Source organism: Oncorhynchus tshawytscha, linkage group LG02 (assembly GCF_018296145.1).
Source record: "Oncorhynchus tshawytscha isolate Ot180627B linkage group LG02, Otsh_v2.0, whole genome shotgun sequence".
Lineage (NCBI taxonomy): Eukaryota > Metazoa > Chordata > Actinopteri > Salmoniformes > Salmonidae > Oncorhynchus > Oncorhynchus tshawytscha.
The window spans coordinates 41,183,054-41,206,799 of record NC_056430.1 but is presented as its reverse complement, the minus strand read 5'-3'; the positions used below and the strand labels follow the sequence as shown (position 1 = coordinate 41,206,799).

General features: G+C 43.4%; 1 protein-coding gene and 1 long non-coding RNA gene across 18 annotated transcripts; one reads left to right on the top strand and one right to left on the bottom strand.

Annotated features, from left to right (window-relative positions):
• Positions 1-984: 984 nt before the first annotated feature.
• LOC112215210 (eukaryotic translation initiation factor 4E transporter) lies at positions 985-15,384 on the bottom strand. 4 transcript variants are annotated; one of them, XM_024374147.2, is made up of 19 exons: positions 15,261-15,384; positions 14,016-14,193; positions 13,851-13,924; positions 13,596-13,723; positions 13,115-13,374; positions 10,798-10,990; positions 9,759-9,958; positions 8,761-8,899; positions 7,839-8,018; positions 7,302-7,627; positions 6,359-6,439; positions 5,982-6,165; positions 4,320-4,417; positions 3,834-3,973; positions 3,670-3,742; positions 3,246-3,360; positions 2,800-3,069; positions 2,398-2,553; positions 985-2,207 (listed from the first exon to the last, which is right to left on the bottom strand). In XM_024374147.2, exons 2-19 carry the CDS (start codon positions 14,139-14,141, stop codon positions 2,008-2,010), a joined length of 2,943 nt encoding a protein of 980 aa, XP_024229915.1. In that variant the 5' UTR covers positions 14,142-14,193; positions 15,261-15,384; the 3' UTR covers positions 985-2,007. The 4 variants fall into 4 exon arrangements, with proteins under 4 accessions (XP_024229915.1, XP_024229910.1, XP_024229927.1 ...); XM_024374142.2 differs by having other exon boundaries at positions 15,056-15,373; XM_024374159.2 differs by having other exon boundaries at positions 7,353-7,627; positions 15,056-15,373.
• Positions 15,385-15,624: 240 nt separating this feature from the next.
• On the top strand, positions 15,625-23,615 carry LOC112215239. 14 transcript variants are annotated; one of them, XR_006079046.1, is made up of 10 exons: positions 16,305-17,142; positions 18,331-18,425; positions 18,933-19,304; positions 19,408-19,496; positions 19,792-21,320; positions 21,528-21,603; positions 22,621-22,709; positions 22,915-23,002; positions 23,135-23,293; positions 23,406-23,615. It is a non-coding gene; the product is annotated as an uncharacterized LOC112215239 (long non-coding RNA). The 14 variants fall into 14 exon arrangements; XR_006079044.1 differs by having other exon boundaries at positions 21,693-22,709; XR_006079047.1 differs by adding exons at positions 17,775-17,845; positions 18,622-18,683 and having other exon boundaries at positions 19,792-22,709.
• The last annotated feature ends 131 nt before the right edge of the window (positions 23,616-23,746 follow it).

The window sequence follows — 23,746 nt, the reverse complement described above, 5'->3', positions numbered from 1 at the left end:
TTTCTCCCAGCATCTTTTTTTTTCTCCAACAAGCCCCCTCCCCCAGCCGCCGCTGAGAAAAGGCTGACCGTCTAGCTTTCAGAACAAAAAAAAGGGTGCGACCGTGCGCATGTTAGAATATAACAAAAAAAATTGAAGTTGAACTATAGACGACTCCAATCATAACTTTGATGCGGCAATATTTTTTTATGACCCATCCAATTCTGACACTACACATTAGTCTATAACACATGTATATGGCTTGCTGCCATTCACACATTGCAGATGCCTTTGGAGAATTGCCCAATTTGAAAAGGCGCTACTCGCATATGCAAATAACCAGCTCATGACAGTAAAGCAAAGAAATTACGAGAACCGAAACACCATTTGAAATGTAAAATTCCATGTTTATCGTCAGTTGCCACCAAAAGCAGAAAGGTAAACCAACCATGACATTCAATAAGATTGCGCCCCCCCCCAAAAAAAAAGTGTGCCTCCCTTTAAACTGTCCTGTGGTTCCAATTAAATATGACCTCTAATTCATTAGAATGAGTGATCACTTAAATGTGGAAGGAAAACTTTAAAAGTAGCTTGTGTTGGAATGATGTGGGCATACCATAACAGAATGGTGAGTGTGTACCTGTGATAATATTCACCCAAGTAAACCTGATTGGCCAGCTCAACCAATGACATGTTCTACAAATAAATGGCAAGCATTTTTATATATTTTTAAAACAGGCAGATGTTTTTCCTCCAATTTGTGCTTGGCCCACAAATTAGTATACTGTAGGCTGAGTCAACATTTGGGTATGCGTTAACAGAATATGCATTTAAGTGAGATTGTCACGGTCCAGTGACAATAACAAATCAGGCAATGCCACAAATGATATATCTGACCTAGCAGCTCATTGTTCAAATATGCAGTATTCACATTCTCCTGCATTTTCAAAGGCACGTGTTAAGGCTTCAGCAATCTTAGTTCAATACGCACAAAGAGAACAAAGCCATTGTGATACATTTTTTTTATTGAACATTTTATTTATTCTGTGCTTTTATAACTTAATAGCACATTAACAAACTGAATCTCTACCACCTACCGCCAAATATGTGATAACGTGATTCAGAAGTGCTTCTCTGTTCCAGTGACTGGCAGAGGGGGAGGGACGCAGTAAAGAAAAATAAGCTGTGGGCTCTCAAATCTTACCTTAATTCCTTGCATCATTTCACCTTCTCAAAAACACATTGGAGAAGGTGCGACAGAAGGGACCTCATACCTTCTCAAATACTGTTGAAAAGGAGGCAGGCGAGCCGATGGGATGCAAATAATCATGGAAAGATGAATTGAGAGTCAGAAAGGCACACCCAGCACTTGCTGTTCCCCCTGTAACACTCCAGTCACCTTTCCAGACAGGGCAGGCAGTGGCACCGACTGACCAAGCCGTAGGGAGGACATCTTTTGAGGGTACACGCAGGGCAACTCCACAATCAAACATTGAACTTGTCACCCCTTTCTCAGTGCAGTTCAAATCCATGGGGGGGAAATAAAACTACCAGGACACGACAAAGACGCGCCACTACCCTCGCTTCACAGCTCTACTACGTCTGACTGCGGCAGTCCGCACTTAAACATCAAGATACAACCTTCCCCTTACCAAGAAAACAAAATCATATTTATGTACAGGTAGAAGAATCAGATCCATTCCTACAGTCTGTACAATGTTGGGCCTATAAATTATTTACTTCATCTTTACTGCAAAAAAAAAAGATAGAAAAACATATCCCAAAACATGCTGCAAAAAAGAAAAAAAATCTTATAGAACTCAGTCTTTCCCTTAAGTTGAGGCCTCTTCAAAACTCTTAACAGTGACTTCAAGGTTTAAGAAAACACATGGACACACTCCTCGTTCTCCAGGATCTGTGCTTAGTCTTAAATTAAAGTCAGCCTTTTTTGTTAATGGGGAGGTGGAGAAAGGAGGGGGGGGAATGAAGTCTTCCATTATCCAGCATTCTGGTTGTATGAAACTCTTCTCAGGGCTTGAACTCCAGTTCATCTACACTTATGACCTTAGCAGGCATGGAAGGAAGGGGCTGCTGCAGCACATCTGAGCCAAACCACTTAGACAGACCAGCTCCCCCCACACCAGTGGGGCTACCCCCATGTTGCTGGGAGTGGCTCGTCCGGTCAGGGCCGAGGTTCTGCGACTGGTGGCCTGGGACTGATGGATGCACTGGGAGGAGAGAGAGAATGAAATTTATCAGTAAAGGCCATTCGGAACATTGGGAAACTAATGTCCTTAAAAAAGGGATCCACTGTGCCAAGATTGTGGTGCCCTCATCTCTGCATAAACACTAGTAAAACAAATGCAAAACAGGTGTTCATGTTGAATAACGGCAGACTGAACAGAAAATGTCACTCACTTGGTCTCGGTTGCTGCTGCATTAGCTGCATGTGATTGCTGGCTCGGGGAGGTAAGAGGGGGTGTCCTGTCGCCCCTAGGGGGTAGAGGGGTTGTCCTAGCAGGGCAGGGGGCAAACCCTGAAGCTGAGCGAGGTCAACGTGCTGTGGAAATATGCCTAGGATGGAAAATGAAATGTCAGTGAGCTCCTCAGCAGTTCCCCACACACCTCAACCATACACTGCAGGTAAACTCATCCTGAAAACAAACTCCAACTATAGTTTTTCTAAATACCCCTGGTAATATAGGCATGAGTGTCATTTTCAATAGGCTAACTCATCTTGGCACTATAAAACCTGTCACAGTGGCCTTATGTGATGGCTTAGAATAGCAAGGTACTGTAAACAGGTAGACCAGTACTAACCTGCCTGCATCAGAGCAGGGCCTAACTGCTGTGGCTGGATGCCCTGGGCCAGCATCCTCTGCACAAGGCTGGGATGGAGCTGGGGCGGAGGGGGGCGCACCATGGGCACATGTCCGTGGGATAGCAGTGGTATCGGGTAGATGGGGCAGGGGTGCCCGGCAGAGCCTGGCCTGGGGCGGTCCTGGCGAGCCTGGGAGGTGGCCTTCACCCCTCCCAACTGAGAACCACTACTGCCTATCCCATCCAGAAAAGAGCTGGGAGAGCGCCTGTCTATAACACAGGCGCACAAATGCTACATTAGACAAGACAGTAGCAGAAACAACATTGCACAAGTAAGGAGCAGAGATATAGGAAGTCATCCACCTGGTTTTACCTGAGGTTGCATTCAATGCATTTCCCAAACAATGTCATTACTGACATGCAAAAACAGCAGTTGATGAACGTACCCTCTTGGGAGTGGCCTTCCTTGCTGTCTGGACGACTACCTGGCTCATCTCGACTCTTTTCTTTCGTCTCGTACATCTTACGGATCACAGACGTGGGCACGAAAGATGGTGACAGCTGTACAACACACAAGTTATTTTACTTATATAGGAGGGCATTAAAATAAAAAAAGCAACTTAAACCAGACAGTTGATCAATACTGAGCAGATGGGAAATGTCCACTTTAACAGACAAGTGCTTATTTATCAAACTGTTTCCTGAAACCACTATGGGTTTGAGTCAGTGGAGGGATTGAACAAGGTTACAATGTTTTCACTGGAAAAATGGAATGAGTGTTTCTTATTGTACAAGTTCAGGTAGTCCTGCCCCATTTTGGTTTTCTGGTTGGCGACTAATGAATACAACGCAGACAACCTTTCGACGTACCATGCTGGTGACTGTGTTGCCAGGGGAGTGTCTGCCTGCAGGATGAGTGCCTGGACCAGGGGATCGGTTCATCCTGGGTTGCCAGATAACACACGTCAATGTAAAATGTCACCCCCATAAATTGTGAAAGATGTCAAATTTTAACCCTTTTAACCCTCAGTCACCTGTTGTGTTGGTAGACCTTGTTCGGAGGCAGTTTGTTGTAACCGGGCTGGAAGGCATTGTGGGCATGGAGAGCAAGGTCCTGCTGGTTAATCAGAGCCTCCAGGTCAGCCTGGTCCACAGCCATGGACATCGCCCTCATCTGGAGGCAGTCATAAACCACCAGTTTTTACTTACACCACGAGTCAAACGCATTCCACAGAGGGCTGAGTGTCTGCGGGTGTTCACTCCTCCCTTGTACTTGATGAATTAAGGTCTAATTGGTAAAGAACTCTCCTCACCTGGTTGTCTAGGTCTTAATTGAAAGAGAAAACCAAAACCTGCAGACATTTGGCCCTCCATGGAATGAATGACACCCCATCTCAGGTTTCAGTTTGCATGCCATAATCGTTTGGTTACCAAGGCAAGATCTAACAAAGGGTGTTGCACCATAACGACTTATAGATTTGATGTGCTTCAGATAAGGTTTACTGTAAACAACATCTAACCTGTTGCTGGTGTAGGGTGGGTCCATGTCCAGGGCTGAGGGATCTATGCATATCTGGGAACTGCTCCCCCATCATGGGTGCCGCACCAACAGGGTACCCTGAAACAAGACCAATCAGACAAATCACTTAAAAGTGAAGGAGCACAAAAACATTTAGGAGCACAATGAAAATAAGAGTGAAGAGTGTTTGATAAATTACTAAGTTAATGAATGAAACATTGGTGTTCCATGCTCAATAAAGTACAACGTACCCTCAAATAGTCACTTAGGTAAGACAAATGTTCAGCTGCCCCTTTAAGGGGTGGGCCATCACTGTGGCAACAGAGGGACTCAAACATCTGAGATCAGCAGTGTTGGAAACTTAGTGACTGTCGCTATATTTTGAGAGTTATCAGACTGCACCAGCCACTTAACGGTCAAATATTCAAGAGACAAATTCAGCTACTTCTCAGGCTGCTTTTGGGGTAGTTTAGAAATAGCATTTAGTGATTTTTCACACAATTCTTCAAACAAGAGTGGGAGAAGATGTCTGTGGAGAAGTCACAGCAACGGTGCACGTACAGGAAGGAAACAAGGGTAGGGGGGCAAAAACACTATATCGGGGACCGCAGCAAGGCAAATGGGTGCTGTGACATCGTCACAGCAAAACGTCACCTATCGATTAATCAAGGAGCCAGGAGACGATTTTGCTGAAAAATATTTGCTAACATTGGAGATTAGATACACAGACGTCTCTTTCCTAGCTGTTGAGAAAGGTCGAACAAAGATTGACAATTTAACGCTAGCGTGTGAAGAAAACGATGTAAACTGCTAAGAAACACTAAAGTCACTAATAGACTTTCAAATAAATTCAAACTTCATGCCTGTGAGCTTCTAAAAATGAATCTTTCAGGAGGACAGGTTGCTGCACGAGGTGGGATATGAGACTACAGACTGACCAAAAACAAAACGCAACATGTAATGTTGGTGGTCCCACATTTCATGAGGAGAAATCATCCACACACAAAGCTTGATTCTCAAATTGTGCACAAATGTGTTTACATCCCTGTTAGTGAGTATATCTCCTCTGCCAAAATAATCCATCCAAAACATATCAAGAAACTGATTAAACAGCATGATCATTACGCAGGTGCACCTTGCACGGTTCTGCACCTGCGGGATCATCTAATGGGGGGTGCTGAGGAGCATTTCCGTCTGTAATAAAGCCCTTTTGTGGGAAAAAAAACTCATTCTGATTGGCTGGGCCTGGCTCCCCAGTGGGTGGGCCTATGCCCTTCAAGGCCCACCCATGGCTGCACCCCTTCCCAGTCATGTGAAAAGCATAGATAAAGGCCTAATACATTTAAATTGACCGATTTCCTTATTAGGAACTGTAACTCAGTAAAATCTTTGAAACTATTGTTTATTTTTGTTCAGTATAGTTATGTGATTAGCTACCCGCAAAGAAACAAAACTGCAGAATTAGTTTGAAAATAGTCAAGGCAGCAATTTCGTTGCTATAAATCACAACCTCAACGTGCTCATAATTGACTTGTTCAGTTCTCACATCTATTTTTAGGCGCAAATTCAAAAGTGGTCGCACTGTAGTGCCCAGTTTTTTCCGTAGCTACAGTGTGCCCTAAATGAACACCACCCTTTGCTTCCATATTGATGTAATGTTTACCAGCGGGTGGCCGCATGCGTCCATGGAAGTAGTCAGGCAAAGGTGCCCTCTGTAGGAAGAGTGGAGGCGAGGGCCCCCTGTGCTGAAGTCCAGGCCCAGGGGGTGGAGGGGCGTCAGTGCTGCCTAGCACGCTGTGGAGGGTAGGGGAGCCGCTACGGGGAGGGCCCTGGGCACCTAGAAGCTCCTGTAGCAATTATACACACTGCTCAGACAGCAGCAACACTCCAACTGAGCCACACAACACACCAGCCCCTTATTCCTTAGAAAGCACCCCAACCAGAATGCTACAGCCTATCAAACTCAACAGCTTATAATAAGTACTATTTTAACAGTTCCACACACCCACCCTGATAACGAGCTAGCCCCAAACTACACACCTGGAATACGTTCCTCTGCGATGGGGCAGGCACTGTGGCTTCAGGCAGGGGCACTATAGCAGGATCTGTGCCCTGATTGAGCTGTAACGGGTGGAAGAACGTGGAATCAGACAGCAGTCTTGGTTGTGGACAAGCCTTTAAAACCAATCCCTCTGGGCATTTTTCACTTGCATAAATGTTTTGCATCAGACCAATTAACATTGTTAGACATTGCATTGCTACAATGTTGTCAAATGTCCAAATACAAGTTACTTAGACATCATCCAATGGAAAATTATGAGATTGTAATGACGTATATGTAACAACTTATGACTAAATTCTAACGTTGCAGCAGATGACCAAAATGCAACATTAATTGATCAGATATGAAAAGCCCATTGGGATGGAGAAGAGCATAGCATGGCTCAGCCAGAGGCAATGAAATGTTCTTGAATGTAGATATCCCTCCATGCCCAGAGACCAAAGTGACAGACCCCAACAAATTCACCAGGGCACAACCCCCCCAAAAAAAAAAAAAATGTCACAGGACATGAGGGTAATCCAGTCTAATTTGATAAAGGATAACAGTAAGGTTAAATATGAACAAATCTTCTGTATGCAATCATTTGATTGACATGTTAGTTCATAGGGGTTCATGTGAATCCAGAACTCTTGGGAGGAACTCAAACGATGCAAATTTATGCCCATCATTTTCCAGACCTGACAACTATTAGTCTAGGTGTTCAGTTATGGTTAGGACGCTAGCTTGCATGCATCATTTGGTTGAGAACCTACATGTGATGTAAGAGGCCAAACTTTCAGCAGCACAGACGCAAGGGTCAGTTTACCTGAAGCAGCATGCAGCTCAAAGCCGTTATGGTTTACACATCCAGCGTTACCTGAGGCAGCTTGCCGACAGGACAGTCGGTGCTTTTTAAACATCATCCGAGAGCGGCACACTTACGTTGCTGTTCACTTGGTTGGCTTTGGGGTGGGTAGGCAGAGTTCCACTTGCCTTCATGCTGCTGACCAGCTTGTTGAAGGCTGACATGTCAGGGTCTCTGGCCTGTGACCTAGGCGGCCCTGCACTGGGGCCTACACCGCCTGTTAGAGCCTGCTCCAAGTGCTCAGCCATGAAGGGCGTGCCACTGCTGGTGCTGCCTCTGATTCCTCCCCGATGCGGATTCTGGTGCAGTTTCCGATGAAACTGGTGGTTCTGCTCAGAGCCCACCTTTAGCCCCTTCAGGCCTCCCTCCACCTCCTCCAGAGAGAGCACTACACCAGAGTTAGCTAGGGGACAAGATGAGGGCTTTACAAGTGTTGGAAAAGCATACGTCTTACTGCAAATTCACCATATGACATTAGGCAGCATGGAAACACGGAACTGCCTGGAACTGTTTAATAAGAAACAATTGTTTTCCCATTTCAAAATGTTTTAGTGCTCGAATTAAACGACCCCAATGGAAATTAAGTACTGGTCACATGAACAATTGCTACTTACTGCTCTGCTGTAGCCGTTGTTTGTTGACGTTGAGGCTCGAGAGGAGAGGCTTCAGGTCTATCTTGGCCTTGTGTAACAGCTCCAGAATGTCCACCTTGTCCCGGTGCTCCACCGACTGGATGGGGGTGAAGTAGGGGACAGGGCCCATCTGGTTGGGGGACGTGCAGCGGGGGTCCTGCCCTGAGAAACGGTAAGTAACAGTTTCCAAAAACTTCATTAGAAAACATGTGCAGTCATCAAAACAGAAAGCATCATGGAGTCCTTAGAGGGGTTTGTATGTCATTTCAGAAATTGTGGCTATCAAAACAGAAACGGTTGTGGCTTTATGATTATATGAAAAATATGTTTCAGGGTGGTCCTCCATATGCAAAAGACTGCATATAATGTTTTTTTTTTAAATAAAATTATACTTAACTAAAGGAGGGCCAATGTTTGCTAGGTTGTGTTCCACAGGTTGCTTAGCAACCGCGGTACCAATATGCATTTCCCTTACTTGAATTCCATGCTGGGTTACAAAAAACAGATATAAAAATACAATGTGCAATTTCTTGCAAAATCAACAATAACTGCTCCTTTTCCACATAAAGTAGTCAAATAATGGCAGTATTATATAAAAAATAAAAAAAACATTTAAAAAAACTCAATGGCAGTACAAAAGAGGGCTCGCAATTTCAACCAATCACTACACATTTACCGCATGGTTTAATCAAGCCACATGTCAAACTCTCCCTCGTCAGTGCATTTTCCCAACAAATATCCCACATTGCCATGCAAAACAGTAGAAATACACACAAAAAAAAGTGCATTTTTGTACACAATTATCACAAACCCCCCCTGCAAAGTCCTGGAGGGACTGTTTGATCCTTGAGGGCAACACATTTGTATTAATCAAAAACATTTATTTCAGAAGCAGCCCTCTTACCAGCCAGTCTCTCCAGCTCCTCATGAGGGGTGGAGCGCAGGCTGGAGGAGCGGCTGCCCGAGGGACTCAGGTTGCTGGAGAACCACCGGCTGAAACGGCTGGCCGAAACAGGGCCCTCCCCCAGGACATCCTCTATCATCTGCAACACAGAACCAGAGGCCAGTCAGATGCAAGCTGCTGGTCCAGAGTGGCAGACTGCTAAAGGGTGGGTGTGAGCAAAGGTTGCACTTACGTTTACGGCGCCGTCCATCTGCACACTTTTGGGCTTTTTTTGGATGCATTTTGTCAGTGCTTTTTGACGGTATTGTAATTCTTTCTTCATTGAATCTGTACTTTATTTCCCTATCCCATAGCTAATTTCCTTTTTTATAGATTCCTTCGAAGGGTATTGTAATAAGTGCGGAATAAACTGGAACAGATGGGCATACATTTGCATTGACTGAAACCTAACAAAACCACCCTACTGGAGGTAAAAACCTGTTGCCTTACGACGTTTCACTGGAAAATGACAATACGTCAAGAAAACCTTAGAAAGAAACAGTCCTGGCCAGGGTGACAATACTGCCGGTACCACCACCCATCCAAACAGGCAAAGGACAGTACCACGTGATAAAACCATGGAACTAACCAGTGTAGGTTAAAGGGATAGTTCACCCAAATTACAAAATAATATTGGTTTCCTTACCCTGTAAGCATTTTGTGGACACGGTATGACAGCAATCTATGCTTTGGTTTGATTTCCATGGCAGTTTCCACATGCTAACAAATGCTAAAAAATGTGCATGTGGAAACAGTGCCAGGGAAAATAAGCACGGACTGCCAAAACACTTGGTCCACACACTGCTTACATGTTAAGGAAACAAGTGTAATTTTAGTTAACTATCCCTTTAAACTACACTGAACACTTAAAAGTAAAAGGACCCAATGTGTGATGCACTTAGAACACATTACTGTGGATATTAGCCCAGAGAGCACAACTTCTAGCACCCAAAACACACCTTAAACATGCAGTGCTCCCCAGGACTTACAGAGGCCAGTCCTGGCATGGTCTTCTCCAGATTGAAAAACTCATTGAAGTCAAAGTCTCCAGATGTCTGCTCTGGGAGGACCACTGGGTGTGGGACCTCCTGGTCTGCTGTAGAGTGGGAGTCTTTTACTACCTGCTCCGGCTCCTCTGCAAGCCCACCATTACATTCCACTGCAATAGACAGAGTGCAAATTAACATTCAGGGTAGCTTCTTTCCGTAAACAATCCGATGGCATATAGTAACATCAGACAGAAAGTACTCTACTGATCATTCAGTGTCTGGAGCCCCCCCCCCCAAAAAATACCTAAGACATACCTGTACATTGTAAAGGTAGAAACATTACTATGCTCATGACCCAAACATTGACCCTCACATCAGTGTGGTCATAAATCGAAAATAAATGCACCACAAGTCATCAAGGAGCGTATTCAGACTTGCGATAAGTTAATTTGGACAGTACTTTCGTATGCTTTTAAGCCAGTAGTTCTGAAAGTAGCACCCACGAGCCAACTGTCCCAGAAAATTGCCTACATCAAAATGTACAAATATTACGTGCACCACGTTAAGGCTCCCCTCGCTCAACTACGTGTTCATTCAATGGCTGACACTCAAATTGCTGGGGGTCTGGCTCACATGGGTGTAGTGGAAATTGTGCTGCACATCTTCCGGAAAACAGTTGCTTTCAAACTAGGGATTTCATGGCTAATTGAGGTAAGACTATAATTCTGCTCAGACTATGCATGTAGGAACTACACATTCACACAAACAGCTCAAGGTGGGAGGTCAAAAAAATAAATACAAGTCCAAGTACCAGTGTATGTCTTTAACATAGACTTCAGTAAAAAAATATTTATAGTAAGTGTTTACTTAAGCCCATGTTGTCTACTTATATCAAGCCTGAACCAAACCCAAGAAAATAAAACATGGCATCCATAACACTGCAAAGCCAATGGGATCCTTCTGGGGGACAATCCAAAAGTTAAAGTATGAAGAACCCAGCATGACATGCCTTCTCTCACAGAGTCAGTCCTCTTCCTGGACCGTTTGGGTCTGCGCTTGTCCTCCTCCAGGATCTTGTCGTCAAAGCCAATGAGCTCTATAGTCTCTGATTGGCTGGTTGGGCCCCCTGAGAACCACTCCGGCTCCTCTTCCGCTTCGTTCCTTCTCCTCTCACTGAACACACGCTTGTCCCCAAAGTCTCGCTGCAGAAAAAAAAAAATATATATATATATATATATATGACACACAAGTTTGGAGTCACATGGAAAAGGGCATTTCTATAAAAACATGAAATTAGTTGACTATTTCCTAAGACATTGACAAGGTTATAAATAATGGTTGATTGAAAATGTCCTTCCAACTTAGCTTTCACCAAAGAATCCTCAATTTGCAGCAATTACAGCCTTGCAGACCTTTGGCATTCTAGTTGTCAATTTGTTGAGGTAATCTGAAGATATTTCACCCCATGCTTCCTGAAGCACCTCCCACAAGTCAGATTTCCTTGATGGGCACTTACGTACCACATGTTCAAGGTGCTCCCACAGGCGACTGTGCTGGCCACTCCATTATATAGACAGGATACCAGCTGACTGCTTCTTACCCAAATAGTTATGGCATAGTTTGGAGCTGTGCTTTGAGTCATTGTCCTGTTGTAGGAGGAAATTGGCTCCAATTAAGCACCGTCCACAGGGTATGGCATGGCTTTGCAAAATGGAGTGATAGACTTCCTTCAAGATCACTTTTATCCTGTACATATCTTCCACTTTACCACCACCAAAGCACCCCAAGACCATCACATTGCCTCCACCATGCTTGACAGATGGCGTCAAGCACCCCACCAGCATCTTTAAAATGATTTGAGTCTCACGAATGTTCTTCTTTGTGATCTGAACACCTCAAACGTCTGTCCATAACACGTTCTCTCAATCTTCCTCTGTCCCATGTGTGTTCCTTTGCCCATCTTAAATTGTTTCTTTTTATTGGCCAGTCTGACATATGGCTTTTTCTTTGCAACTCTGCCTAGAAGGCCAGCATCCCGGAGCCGCCTCTTCACTGTTGACATTGAGACTGGTGTTTTGCAGGTAGTATTTAATGAAGCTGCCAGTTGAGGGCTTGTGAGGGATCGGTTTCTCAAACTAGACACTAATGTACTTGTCCTCTTGCTCAGTTGTGCACCGGGGCCTCCCACTCCTCTTCCTATTCTGTTTAGAGCCAGTTTGCGCTATTCAGTGAAGGGAGTAGTACACAGCATTGTACGAGATCTTCCGTTTCTTGGCAATTTCTCGCATGGAATAGCCTTCATTTCTCAGAACAAGAATATACTGACGAATTTCAGAAGAAAGCGCTTTGTTTCTGGCCATTATTTGAGCCTGTAATCGAACCCACAAATGCTGATGCTCCAGATTCTCAACTAGTCTAAAAGCCAATTTTATAGCTTATTTAATAAGCACAGCAGTTCTCAGCTGTGCTAACAATTTCAAAAGGATTTTCAAATGATCAATTAGGTTTTTTAAACGATAAACTTAGATTAGCTAACACAGCATGCCATTGGAACCCCAGGAGTGATGGTTGCTGATCAAATTAAAATAGAAAGCAGTTTCCAGCTATAATAGTCACTTACAACATTAACGATGTATTTGTGATCAATTTGATGTTATGTTAATGGACAAAAAAAAAAAAGTTTTCAAAAACAGACATTTCTAAGTGACTCCAACCATTTGAACGGTAGTGTAAATACATTTTAAAACACTTAAACATTGAATCTAACACGCTGCTAAATACCATGGGATATTTTAAAAGGTGCAATATGCAGAAATCGCACAGCCATTTCCTTTTTGCTTAAAAGTCAAAAGTTCACCTAATTTCCGCTTGTGACAAAACAAGAAATGTAGTTTTGAGAGCAATTGTACCATCTAAACTGCTGTGAAAAATCCATAACCAAAAATATTTTATTTTCAGCTGGTGTACAAAACCGAAAGTAAAACGCACAAAAAAATAAACTTCAGAACAGTAAACAGAAATAGCCCACAGACCAGATTGCTTTCTTTTTCTACCTTTATTTTAGAGTCTTAGTTGCTTTCAATGAGAATGAGATCTATAACTCACATTTCTACCCAAATTTGGTCAGGTTACATAGTGCAGCTTTAAAGAGGAAATAATGGTGTACACAGCTCCTGATGATTGTCATTTAGATTACCGCAGAACATATGCCTCCCCTTGAGGCACAAGTAACTGCCATTTTGTGGGGTCGGAACATATCGATAGAATAGCCCTAAAAGGATAAATAGTTTAAATTGAATGCAGATCATGAAGCAACAGACACTAACCCTGAACCTCTTATCTTTGAAGTCCCGTTCCTTCTCCATGCGGGGTTCCCTCTCAAAGCCTCGCGCCGCCATGATGCGGCCACTGCCAATGCGCCGTGCACCACCCAGCCTGAGACTCTCGTTCTCCTTATTCTCCAGGGGGCTGATGGGGCGGCGGGTGGGTGCAGGCAAAGCATTGCCAACACAGCCCCCTCCAAAGCTACGACGCTGGGGGCTGAGCACCACGTCCAGGTCATCTTCCTTTAGTCGCTCGCGGGGATCTGACAACAGCGTCACAAGGAACAAACATAACATCCACTATAATGCTTCATATTGTATTTTACAAAGCATATGTGTAAGCAATATGGCACTTGTAAGGGTAGCCAAATTAATTTGAGCTTAAAACCACTTGACCCTTAAAGAATATGCAATAGATTATTTTAAATGTATGCCACAGGGATTTGAAAATGAGCTTTGAATATAATATACAGGACTTATTTACCTGCAATTCTACGTTTTAGAGGGACCCTATCATCCACAAAGTCCTTCTTATATCCATCCACAGGAGAGCTGCACTCTGAGGTGGGGTACAGCGAGGCATGCCACTTCTCAGGGTCCCAAACACAATCACTGTAACCAAATGTAAGACCAAACCAGAGGGACAAACTCAACAATTAGCATAGAACCAACATGATTGGCTAAGACTATAAGCTTTGTAGGGTGTCAAGTTAATCCAAGGTGTGACAAAAACACTCACCTGTCATATTTTTCAGAAAGACAGTCTGGCCTTTCTTTAGAAATTGGGAAATCTTTTATCTCCAAAAGCTGCTCCTGTAAGAACACATTATGTGAACCTAAGTCCATGAAGCAATCCAATAACTTGCACATCTAGCAACTTATACAAGCCATATCTCCCAAATACCTTGGTGTATCTGTAAGGGGATGGTCCTGTTGATTCCTTGACCACATGGTCTTTCACCACCACTGTGTCACCATTCTCCTGCTCCTCTACACATGCATCCTCCTCTACACAAGCATCCTTTTCCATGACTCTTTTGGGGGGCTAAACCAATGTATAGCTTCTGAGACTAGTAGTTGACCTGTTGAAAAACAACATGCTGTTATGACATAACCCTCACAGGCTTAACAAAAGTAATTACAATTCATAAACAAAAGTAATTCTATATTGGTCAGGAAGACACTGCTGATAAAGTACGTGCAAAGACATTAAAACAACGTATTGGCACACTTTTAAAATGTAGTTTGTGTAGTAATATCGATACAATAGTAAAACGCAACAAGCTTAGATCAATGAAATTAGTCGAACAATCTATACCATTAAGCATCGAGGTATATTAACATTAGCGCAAGGGCTTCGACCGTGGACTGGTGATAAAATCCGACTCAACCAATTCGCCAAAGGAAGCTGGCCTGGCAACATGTCATCCATACCTGAGCAGCACAGGCAAACTAAATCATAGCAATAGAGTGGCTAAAATTGGCTACCATTAGCATGCTAGGAACCTGGCCAGAATTAATTAGCAAGCTGTCAAGCTACTGGAAGTAGGTTAAGTTAACTAGCATATTTACGTAATTAACTAACTAATTGGCAAAACTGCGTTGGCATATGTAGCAAATGCCTATGTTGATGCCAATTTACAAGACCGGCGTCAAATATTTGATGGACGGCTGACAATTAGCTAAATTACACGACCGTCGTGTTTGGTTTACTGGTAACTAGTTAGCGAATATTAGCTAGTTAGCTGCCAAAACTTTAGTTTAGCTAGTTAGCTTGAAAGGCGACTTGTCGGCTAATCCGATAGCTAGTTAACGTGTGTTCGGCTACTCAATTGATAAACGCCGAGTGCATATGTAACGTTAACAAAGCAAACAAACAGGCCATCATATCACTCTGGATAAATTGCAGATACTTATACATGTAGAAGGTAACCATTAACTTACAATGCTGTTTAGAAAACGTTTGAAGCCGACTCAGAAGCTAGCTACGTTTGCTAGCTAAACTAACTCTATGGCTAGTTAGCCAGCTAGCTTGCTGGAGATAAAGCCTTCCAATAAGTGCGATACGTTTTTTCTAAACAGCTAGGGTTGTTATTTTGACAAACAGCCAACGCCCGTGATATTTCTACGAACTGAAATCCGAACGTACACTAGCGTCTTCCTGGGATTGTATTCGAATGTCGAAATATACTTCTCTTTGGTCTCTTCTCTCAGTCGTAGCAGTGATTTTTCTCCGATCACCGCTTCTGAATGAGGGTCCTTCGTAGGATTATATAGTGCCCATCACTAGTGCCTTACTCAAACATATAAAATAGTATAAATCATTCATTTAAACCATTACTGTCTTTGACATAGTCTCTTTTGACTACGAAATTAATATATATTAATTTAGATGAAATATCAACGACTGCTTGTATTTTACGATTGAGTCATTTCATATCAGGCATTATGTATGGACAGCTAATTGTTGACATTACAAAGCGGATCGATGAAAGCCCAAACTGATCGATCGTTGTCATACTTTCAATTTACTTTTTTAAACAAATGAGCCCTTTCATTAATTAATGATTTGACGTATAGGCCAACCAAATGGCACGCAACACATCCACCTTTTTTATTTCTTTGTAAATGATACCATACCCTGTCATTTTAGGGTAAAATTCGATGTACTTTACATCACGCTCATCAGTTCAGTATTTGTACAGAGGGTTGCTACAGTAACGTTTGCAAGACAACACGCGGTCACTGAGTGGTAGTAACTTCACCGTCATTGGTTCCATCATAAAGATGCGCATGTTTATTAATTTCACTGGGTATGACACAAAGATAGCTAATTTAGCAGGTGTGGTGATACTGATGATTTTGGGCACAGATGGTTTGTTTACATAGCAGTCAGGATAATTAACGTCGCATGTTAGGATAATTAACGTGGCAGGTTACGAGAACTAACGAGGCAGGATATGTGAATTAATGTATCAGGTTATGAGAATGAGGTTAAGGTTATGAAAATAGTTAGGATTAGTTAATGCTTCGGTTGTCAACAGCTGTTTTCCCCGACGCGACCACTGGATAGAGATGTAGGCCTACCCCATCTAACCACAACAGAGGAAACGTAAACAAACCATATGTGGCGACAAATCACAGAGGAAAAGGCTAAACGAGAGGGTTTACTCAGCCCAAAAAATGTAAGCGAAAATAAAACCGTTTGAGTGTCGAATTTGTTCAACGAAAATGTAAAGTCTTATTTTCTACCTGAGGTTTATTTGATCGAATTGAAGTTTCGTAATGCTTAAATTGTTACGCGTATGCTGATATAAATTGGACACGTGACATCCCAGCAACTTTGAGAAAAAAAACCCACTTTATATTGGAGTTGTCTCGAGATGGTTTAACGTCGTATTAATGTAATGTTAAATCTCTCGTCATTGAATATGGGCGGTTGAAGTTAACCACCCTCATAAAATATTAAAAACAAATAACAATAAATAGATGTATCTACCAATCCAAAGAATAGGCGGGAACTAGACAGCCAGCCGTGCCACTTTGTGAACAACGACTCCCATTGTTAGGGCGGAGAGACGTAGTCTTGTCAGTTTTCCATAATCTTTGGTTTGGTGAAAACATCTCTGGTGGGAAAATGTTATTATATTGTTTTAGGCAGATGAGGTTATTCGCATGAAAATCTGCCCCAAATTGGTTGGAAACCTAGCTATAGACGTGAAACTAGTTAGGGAATTAAGAAAATGTAATGGTAGCTAAGTTATTCATATGAAGATAATGAAATGGTGATTTCTGTTCGGCTAGTTGAAGAAGTCAGTAATCTGATTGACAGCCAGTAGTACGAGCTAGTGAGTAACGTTAGTGTTCTCGGGTTGTTAGCTAGGCAACTGTTTGTGGCAATGACTTCTAGAGGTAGAGGAACCCAAAAATCAAACATATCTGGTACAAAAGGAACTCCACGCATTGCTATATCCAGTTATAAAATCGGATACACCTGGAACCAAGGTGGAAGACAAGGCCCCGAGAATAAGGTGAGAAGTACCCCCTTCAAATAAATTGCATTTTCTATCTGGAATCCCTGGGACGTCCCTACCCCATTTGAAGTTGACATTTTAAAATGGTTAGGGTAGGTGTAGCTCTCAAACTCTAGGCGATGTTCTGCCTTCGATCTACAGTTTCCGGCTGACGTTAATTAGCTTCGCCCACGCCTACCTCACCTGAACTAGCTACAATCCCGACGCGTTGTTTTAGAAACGTCAATAATCATCGCTTGCGATACGGCTTTCGAAACCAATGGCCCTTATCTTTCATCAGCGAGAAAGAATCCTTCAAATAAAAAAAATATAAGAGTCCAATGACTCTTATGTGTTATGTAACGGAACTGAGAGTCACGATCAAGGGCTAGGACGTCCCAACGATTCGAAATGGCACTAACCACAAATACTTGACCTATCCACATGGGGGTACTTGAGACTACTGATGAGACCATAAACCTACGGGTAAAATGTATACGAGGACGTATTTCAGGGGTACCCGTACCCCCTCACCAGAGCAAACTTCAGTTGGTGGTACAGTAACCGAAAAACGTTGGGAACCACTGATTTAAGGTACTGTATGTTTAGTGACTGGAGTTGGCCATCCCTGAAATCGGTCTTTCTTCCAGGCAACTTGCATGGAGTTCCTCAAACTATGGATACAGAAGACTTTTGGATGGGTTCATCCTTACAATGCAAGGTGCACTTTCTCAGGAATAGCCTATAGATTACAGACAGATTACATCACTGCTTGAATTTATAATGCATTGCAATGTCCATTCCAAATGGTGGGGAAATAACATTGGTAAAGCTCTTGATACTATGCTGTTAATATATCCACTGTGTGTAGCCTGAGTTCGCTAACTGGAAGAATGTTACCTTGTCCAATCTGTAGGTCTCACATCACAGAGTGGGGCTGGAAAGATGAGTGGTGGACAGCTAGGAGGGAGTTGAGGCTCACAGTGAGGGCAGAGTGCATTACGACTGATAGATGCTATTTTTGTTCATTTTATATGAAATTACTTTGAATTAGGAACAATACACTGCCTCTGGGAGGTTAGTGAGCTTCCTACATACAGTCATTGCGTGAGTGATTATATATGTGTGTTGACAATATAATCATTTGTGAGTAAAAGGGGAGGAGGCAGCCTGTCTTACTGCTGATGTGTGTTTCCCCCAATACAGTTGGGTGTGGACTATGTGGCAGACTAGGATGTGGAGGAGGTATGATGAATGTGATATAGAGGACCAAGCACTGGGCTCTGACTCTACAGAGTAAGGTGAGTTGATTACATCAATATTTATGTGGCTCTTTTTCAATGAATCTTTCCTTGATTCCTCACATCCTCATTGCCCCTCAAAAACCACAATGGAGAGGAAGGTCCATTCACTACCTTGTTGTCTGTGAATGACAATTTGCAATGAATGTCCATTCGCAGAATTGTATGATTTATGCATGTTGTTATTCTGTCATAGGCACTACGTTCATGCCTGTATAAGCTTTGTTCACCTCCGCCAAGCTAAGAGGAAACCACAAGGTGCCATCTTCTGTTAATCATGTGTACTACTGTACCTCTTATCACAATCACTGGATGGCATTCATGGTCCAGGATAATATACTCCCAGTTTAGGATATCAGAAACTTATATTGACAATTGTAGCCAAACTTGGGTTGTCTCCAACACATACTACAGACCAGCCTGTTGTCCGCTAGAACTTGCGTTGACATTACCATTTATTTCTGTTGTTGTTAACCCTCATGTATTGGTCTACCTCCTGTGTTTCAGCTGTTGCTGTGCGAGCCTGGCAACTCCGCTTGGTCCTGAGGTATTGGTATGTGTGGAGAAGTGGACTACAGAGAGAGGTGGACAGAGAGCAGAGTGTTGACCATGTGGCACAATGCAGCATACAGCATAGCGCTGGGGACACTATCCTACCCCACACACACTGACAGATGTGAAGTCACACACTATTGCAAGAACAACATTAGCAATACTCACCTTATGGTTAACTTCATGTGCCCTCATCTACCTCAACATCATACTTCGGAACATATTGCAAGAAGATTAAGTGAATTTCCTGAGTTTATGTGCAGATGTGGACTTGTGCATGCAGGAGTCAGAGATCAGTCAGCAGCAAGTCAACACCGCCATCTATTGGTGAGATGGAGCAAAGCACTTCTGAATTATTTCTGCAATACTCGGTCCATAGACAAGTTGCTGTATTCCTTAACTTTCTGTCTCTAATTTGTTCTGTCTGCAGCACGCTGGTCTGAGAAGTCTGGCCCTTAATATCGCTCAGATACTCATCGACTCAACAAGAACATCGCTGTCCAGCATCATCATCACACTGTAAGAGTTATGCTGCTACAGTACTATAATATCCATGTTAGTATAGTCACCCTGCATTAGTATCAGTACAATTTTGAAGGTTTCATTTGTATACATGTGTGTATATACCCTGTGATTGCTTCTAATCCTTTATACTGTATCCTATGTGTTTTTGTGTTCTATGTTGTTATGCGTCTTGTCCGTACCATTCATCACACATGAAGTTCCCGCCCAGGAAATAATAGTTATTTGAATTGAATTGGTCCGGTGTTAGTACCACGTCTGCTATGTTATGTGTTTTCTCTGTATCTTACAGGCAGGCATTGGATACTCTGGCAGCAACGTCTGGAGGAGGCTGAAGATTGGGTACTTCAGATGCAGATGACACACATCCACTACAGGTTGGCAGGCTCCTTTTGGCAAATTTCAGCGACGCACGCTGTCTATACACATGTTTTTTTTAAACTTCCCAGACAACTAGTGTGTTGCGTGTTAGAAGAGTAATTCTGAAAGTAGTTTCTCTGGCCTGACGTCACTACAGAGCTACTGCTTGAATCACTGGAGAGAGCAGCTTGTTGAGCACTGACAAATGCAGGTACACACACACCGACGTGTAACTGTCAAAATAAAGGAAACGCCAAAATAAAGCGTCTCAATAGGGCATTGGCTCCACCACGAGCCAGAACAGCTTCAATGCACCAGTTGGTGTTGATTCTGCAAGTGTCTGGAACTCTATTGGAGGGATACATCAACACTCTTCCACGCAAAATTCTATAATTTCGTACTTTGTTGATGATGTCTCAAGCCCCACTCTGAATCTCTCATAAGTGTTCAGTTGGGTTGTGATCTGGTGACTGAGATGTCCATGGCATACGGTTTACATCATTTCCATGGTCGTCAAAGCATTCAGTGACCACTTGTGCCCTATGAATGGGGTCATTGTCATGCTATGGAGGCATAGCCATGGTAGCTCAAATAATGGCATGCCAAGCGTTTTTGTACGTGACCCTAAGCATGATGGGATGTTAATTGCTGAATCAACTTAACCACACCTGTGTAGAAGCACCTGCTTTCAATACACTTTGTTAATCAAGTGGTTCTGTTATTTTTGGCAGTTACCTGTACATTACTGTGTGTGGTTGTAGGGTCTGGAGCGTCGTGCTCAGGCCTGGTTTGCGAACCACATCTTTCCACAGTGTCTGAACTCCTGGGTTGAGTTTACCTGCCAGAGGAAACAGCACAGGGAGAGGCGAGACGACACAATCCCATAATCACATCCTGTTTCTGAACTAGTGCTGATCTAGGATCAGGTCCACCCAGTCCATGTGATCTTATTAATTATGATCTGAAAGGTAAAACTGATCCTAGCACTACTACTATTATACTATATTATATATATATTTTTCTAAAGGGCCCTTGGCTACGTTTATGAACTACATATAGCTAGCCTTGTGGTGGTGATGATGACGTTTGTCTTAATGTGTGAAACACTCTAACCGTCTGTGGGCAGCGTCAGTACACCTGGGCCTTTTACACCTGGTGGGGACATTCAGAGGAGAGAAAGGATCAGAGGCTGGCTGAGAGGATGGTAAAACACAGCTGTCCCGACACACACACACACACCATCATGGTACAGCCATACACCCAGACAGAGCCCAGCTGTCCTGCCCTTTGGGCCTTGGTGCATGAAGAGAGGTTGTGTTTAAGTAGAGCCTGGCACCACTGGCAGTGGAGGGCGGGGTAGGAGAAGGAGAAACGGAGAGCCTCTGTCATACTGGACCACCATACTGTAGTCCACAACACACTGAGCCAGTGGAAGGACAACGTCACCATGATCCGGGACAGGTACTGTACGACTGACTGTAAAATATCAGTGAGGATCAGGATGATATTTTTCTTGATGTTATAATGCACGTTAATGACCTGCTACTTATGCTGACTGTTGGGGACCAACTGGTTCAGAAAGACGTAGACTGGTGTGTGTACTTAACAGGATTTGATTAGACCCTTTTGAGGTTTTGGTTAATCCTTCAAGTGTGTTTATCTCTTAAGGCGAAACCGAGAGGCGCAGGCAGGTCGACATGGGGATGTGTCTTGTGTGCGACGCGCCCTGAGTGGCTGGAGTGAGGTACAGCATCTTACCATATACAGTATAGTTTACCATTAGCCTTGCTCTGTTTGGTTTCTCCAGAGTAATCCTATATTCTTTGATGTCAGTGTGTCCAGCACAGAGGAGAGAAGAACAGCAGGCTGGATCAGTTTGTCTTCATGGCATGAGTCAGACTTCTCAAACACACCTTACAGGCCTGGAAGGCACAACAGAGCTCACATCCTATACATCACGGATGGGCAAATATTTTTGCTTTCTTTCAGAATTCCGGGTCTGAACTTTTGACAGTTGGAATAGTAGAATATGTACACAAGGTGCAGCTTCGAAATTTGGTTGTGCATCATCACTTTATCTTCTGTCACTGACAGTCACTCAATTAGCCCATGTCAACTAAAATGTATTAGATTGATAAGTTAGTCTAGCGGCGTGCTGTCTAAACATGTATTTATCATGGTAGAACTACCAACCAGGGGGGCCCCCATTGATTTTGGGAGTCACTCACTCAGATATCATATTAAAAACTGCTAACATTTCTCTCTGCCCCATGTCAAAATCTGTAGCATTGCAGGAAATTAACTTTAAAACTTAAACAACAACAAAAAATTGCTCCGCTATCAATACAGGGGGCCCCGCCAAAAGGCTAGGACTGGCTCTGACTGCATGTGTGGGTATGGATGTGCGTATGCACCCCTCAAAGTTGCCCATCCCTATTTATACGTTAACTGTTCTGAATGTTGTTAGTTAACACTTCTATTGTTCATTCATTTGGTCATCATGTGTTGTCTGACCTGACTGATGCTCCTTGCAGAATAGGCTCCACCCTGCCTTGTTTGTTTGTGTCCCTGTGGTGGCATCACCTCCAGACAGAGCAGGTCGATGAGCTTGTCGAGGAGCGCTACAGCCTGCATCAGCATGACTTCCTCCAGCATCAACCCAAATGGATCCACCGTCTCAATCTCTTTATCCACCGTCTCTTACTTGGAATGTTGATTTTGGTCATCTTTCTGACTGACACTTGTATTACTTTCTTCCCAGGAGGGTTCTGCGTGTGTGGAAGGAGACTGCAGCAGCCAGGAGCAGTGAGAAGAGGGCAGGGAACCACTACCGGCACTGTTCAGGCTAAGGTGTTAGAGCAGCTCTATCTGTTACCTATGATAAAGTCTCAGGCTTCATTGAAAGTTTTGTAGAAGCTCAATGACTTAGCTTCTAATTTATTTCTACAGCTTCGTATGTTATCAGTACTGTTACCACGACTGATTCTGGGTGCAACTACTGCTCAAGTCAGTGTGAAATACTCACCAACAAATATCTTCTTTTTTTTTCCTATAGGTGCTGTTGGCATGGAGGAAAGCCACATCCTGTGTCAAACCGTCACCGTCACCGGCAGTGAGCAGGGCTCCGAGTCGCATGGATAAAGGTAAATAGATACTAAGATGAAGACAAATAGTTCATTATTCAATGCTATTTTCTGTTAGATCAGTCTCCTGGCACATTGAATGAAGCCTCCACTGAAATGTGAAGCATACTGACACCATTTTGTATGTCTCAGTGAGGCAGCGGTGGACTTTCAGGAGATGGCGGGAGCGAAGCAGAGCAGTTGTGGAGGAGAGTACAGGTGTGGAGAAAACCAAAAGGCACCACCACCACTCTTCTTTGCAGTATGTTCAGATTGGGGACTATGTACTGGCAGCATCAGCAGAGCTATAAGGTAGATGGATACTGCGTTCGGTCCTGTGTTTGAGTCTGTTGTGTGGTGTTTGATACATTCTGATCCTATGTTAGTCTGTGTTTAATATTGTGTTTTTCATGTCCTTATTTAGGTGATGCAAGAAACGGGACACTCAATGTTGAGACGGGCCGCCCCCAGGTGGTAAGGGGAGGTAACAACACAGCCGCCATGCTTATCCTCAACACGGGGGCCACTCCTGTACCCCCTGTTCACTCATGACTGCACGGCCAGGCACAACTCCAACACCATCATTAAGTTTGCCGATGACACAACAGTGGTAGGCCTGATCACTGACAAGGATGAGAAAGCCTATAGGGAGGTCAGAGACCTGACCGTGTGGTGCAAGGACAACAACCTCTCCCTCAACGTGATCAAGACAGAGGAGATGATTGTGGACAACAGGAAAAGGAGAACCAAGCATGCCCCCATTCT

What these genes read in the sequence shown, in the direction of transcription:
- LOC112215210 (XM_024374147.2), bottom strand. Translation starts at nt 14,141, where the DNA reads ATGGAAAAGGATGCTTGTGTAGAGGAGGATGCATGTGTAGAGGAGCAG. An exon ending in ACGCATGCGGCCACCCGCTG is followed by an intron (nt 4,418 to 5,981) that starts GTAAACATTACA and finishes GTCTTGTTTCAG; the next exon opens with GGTACCCTGTTGGTGCGGCA. An exon ending in CCACCCTACACCAGCAACAG is followed by an intron (nt 3,974 to 4,319) that starts GTTAGATGTTGT and finishes GACTGCCTCCAG; the next exon opens with ATGAGGGCGATGTCCATGGC.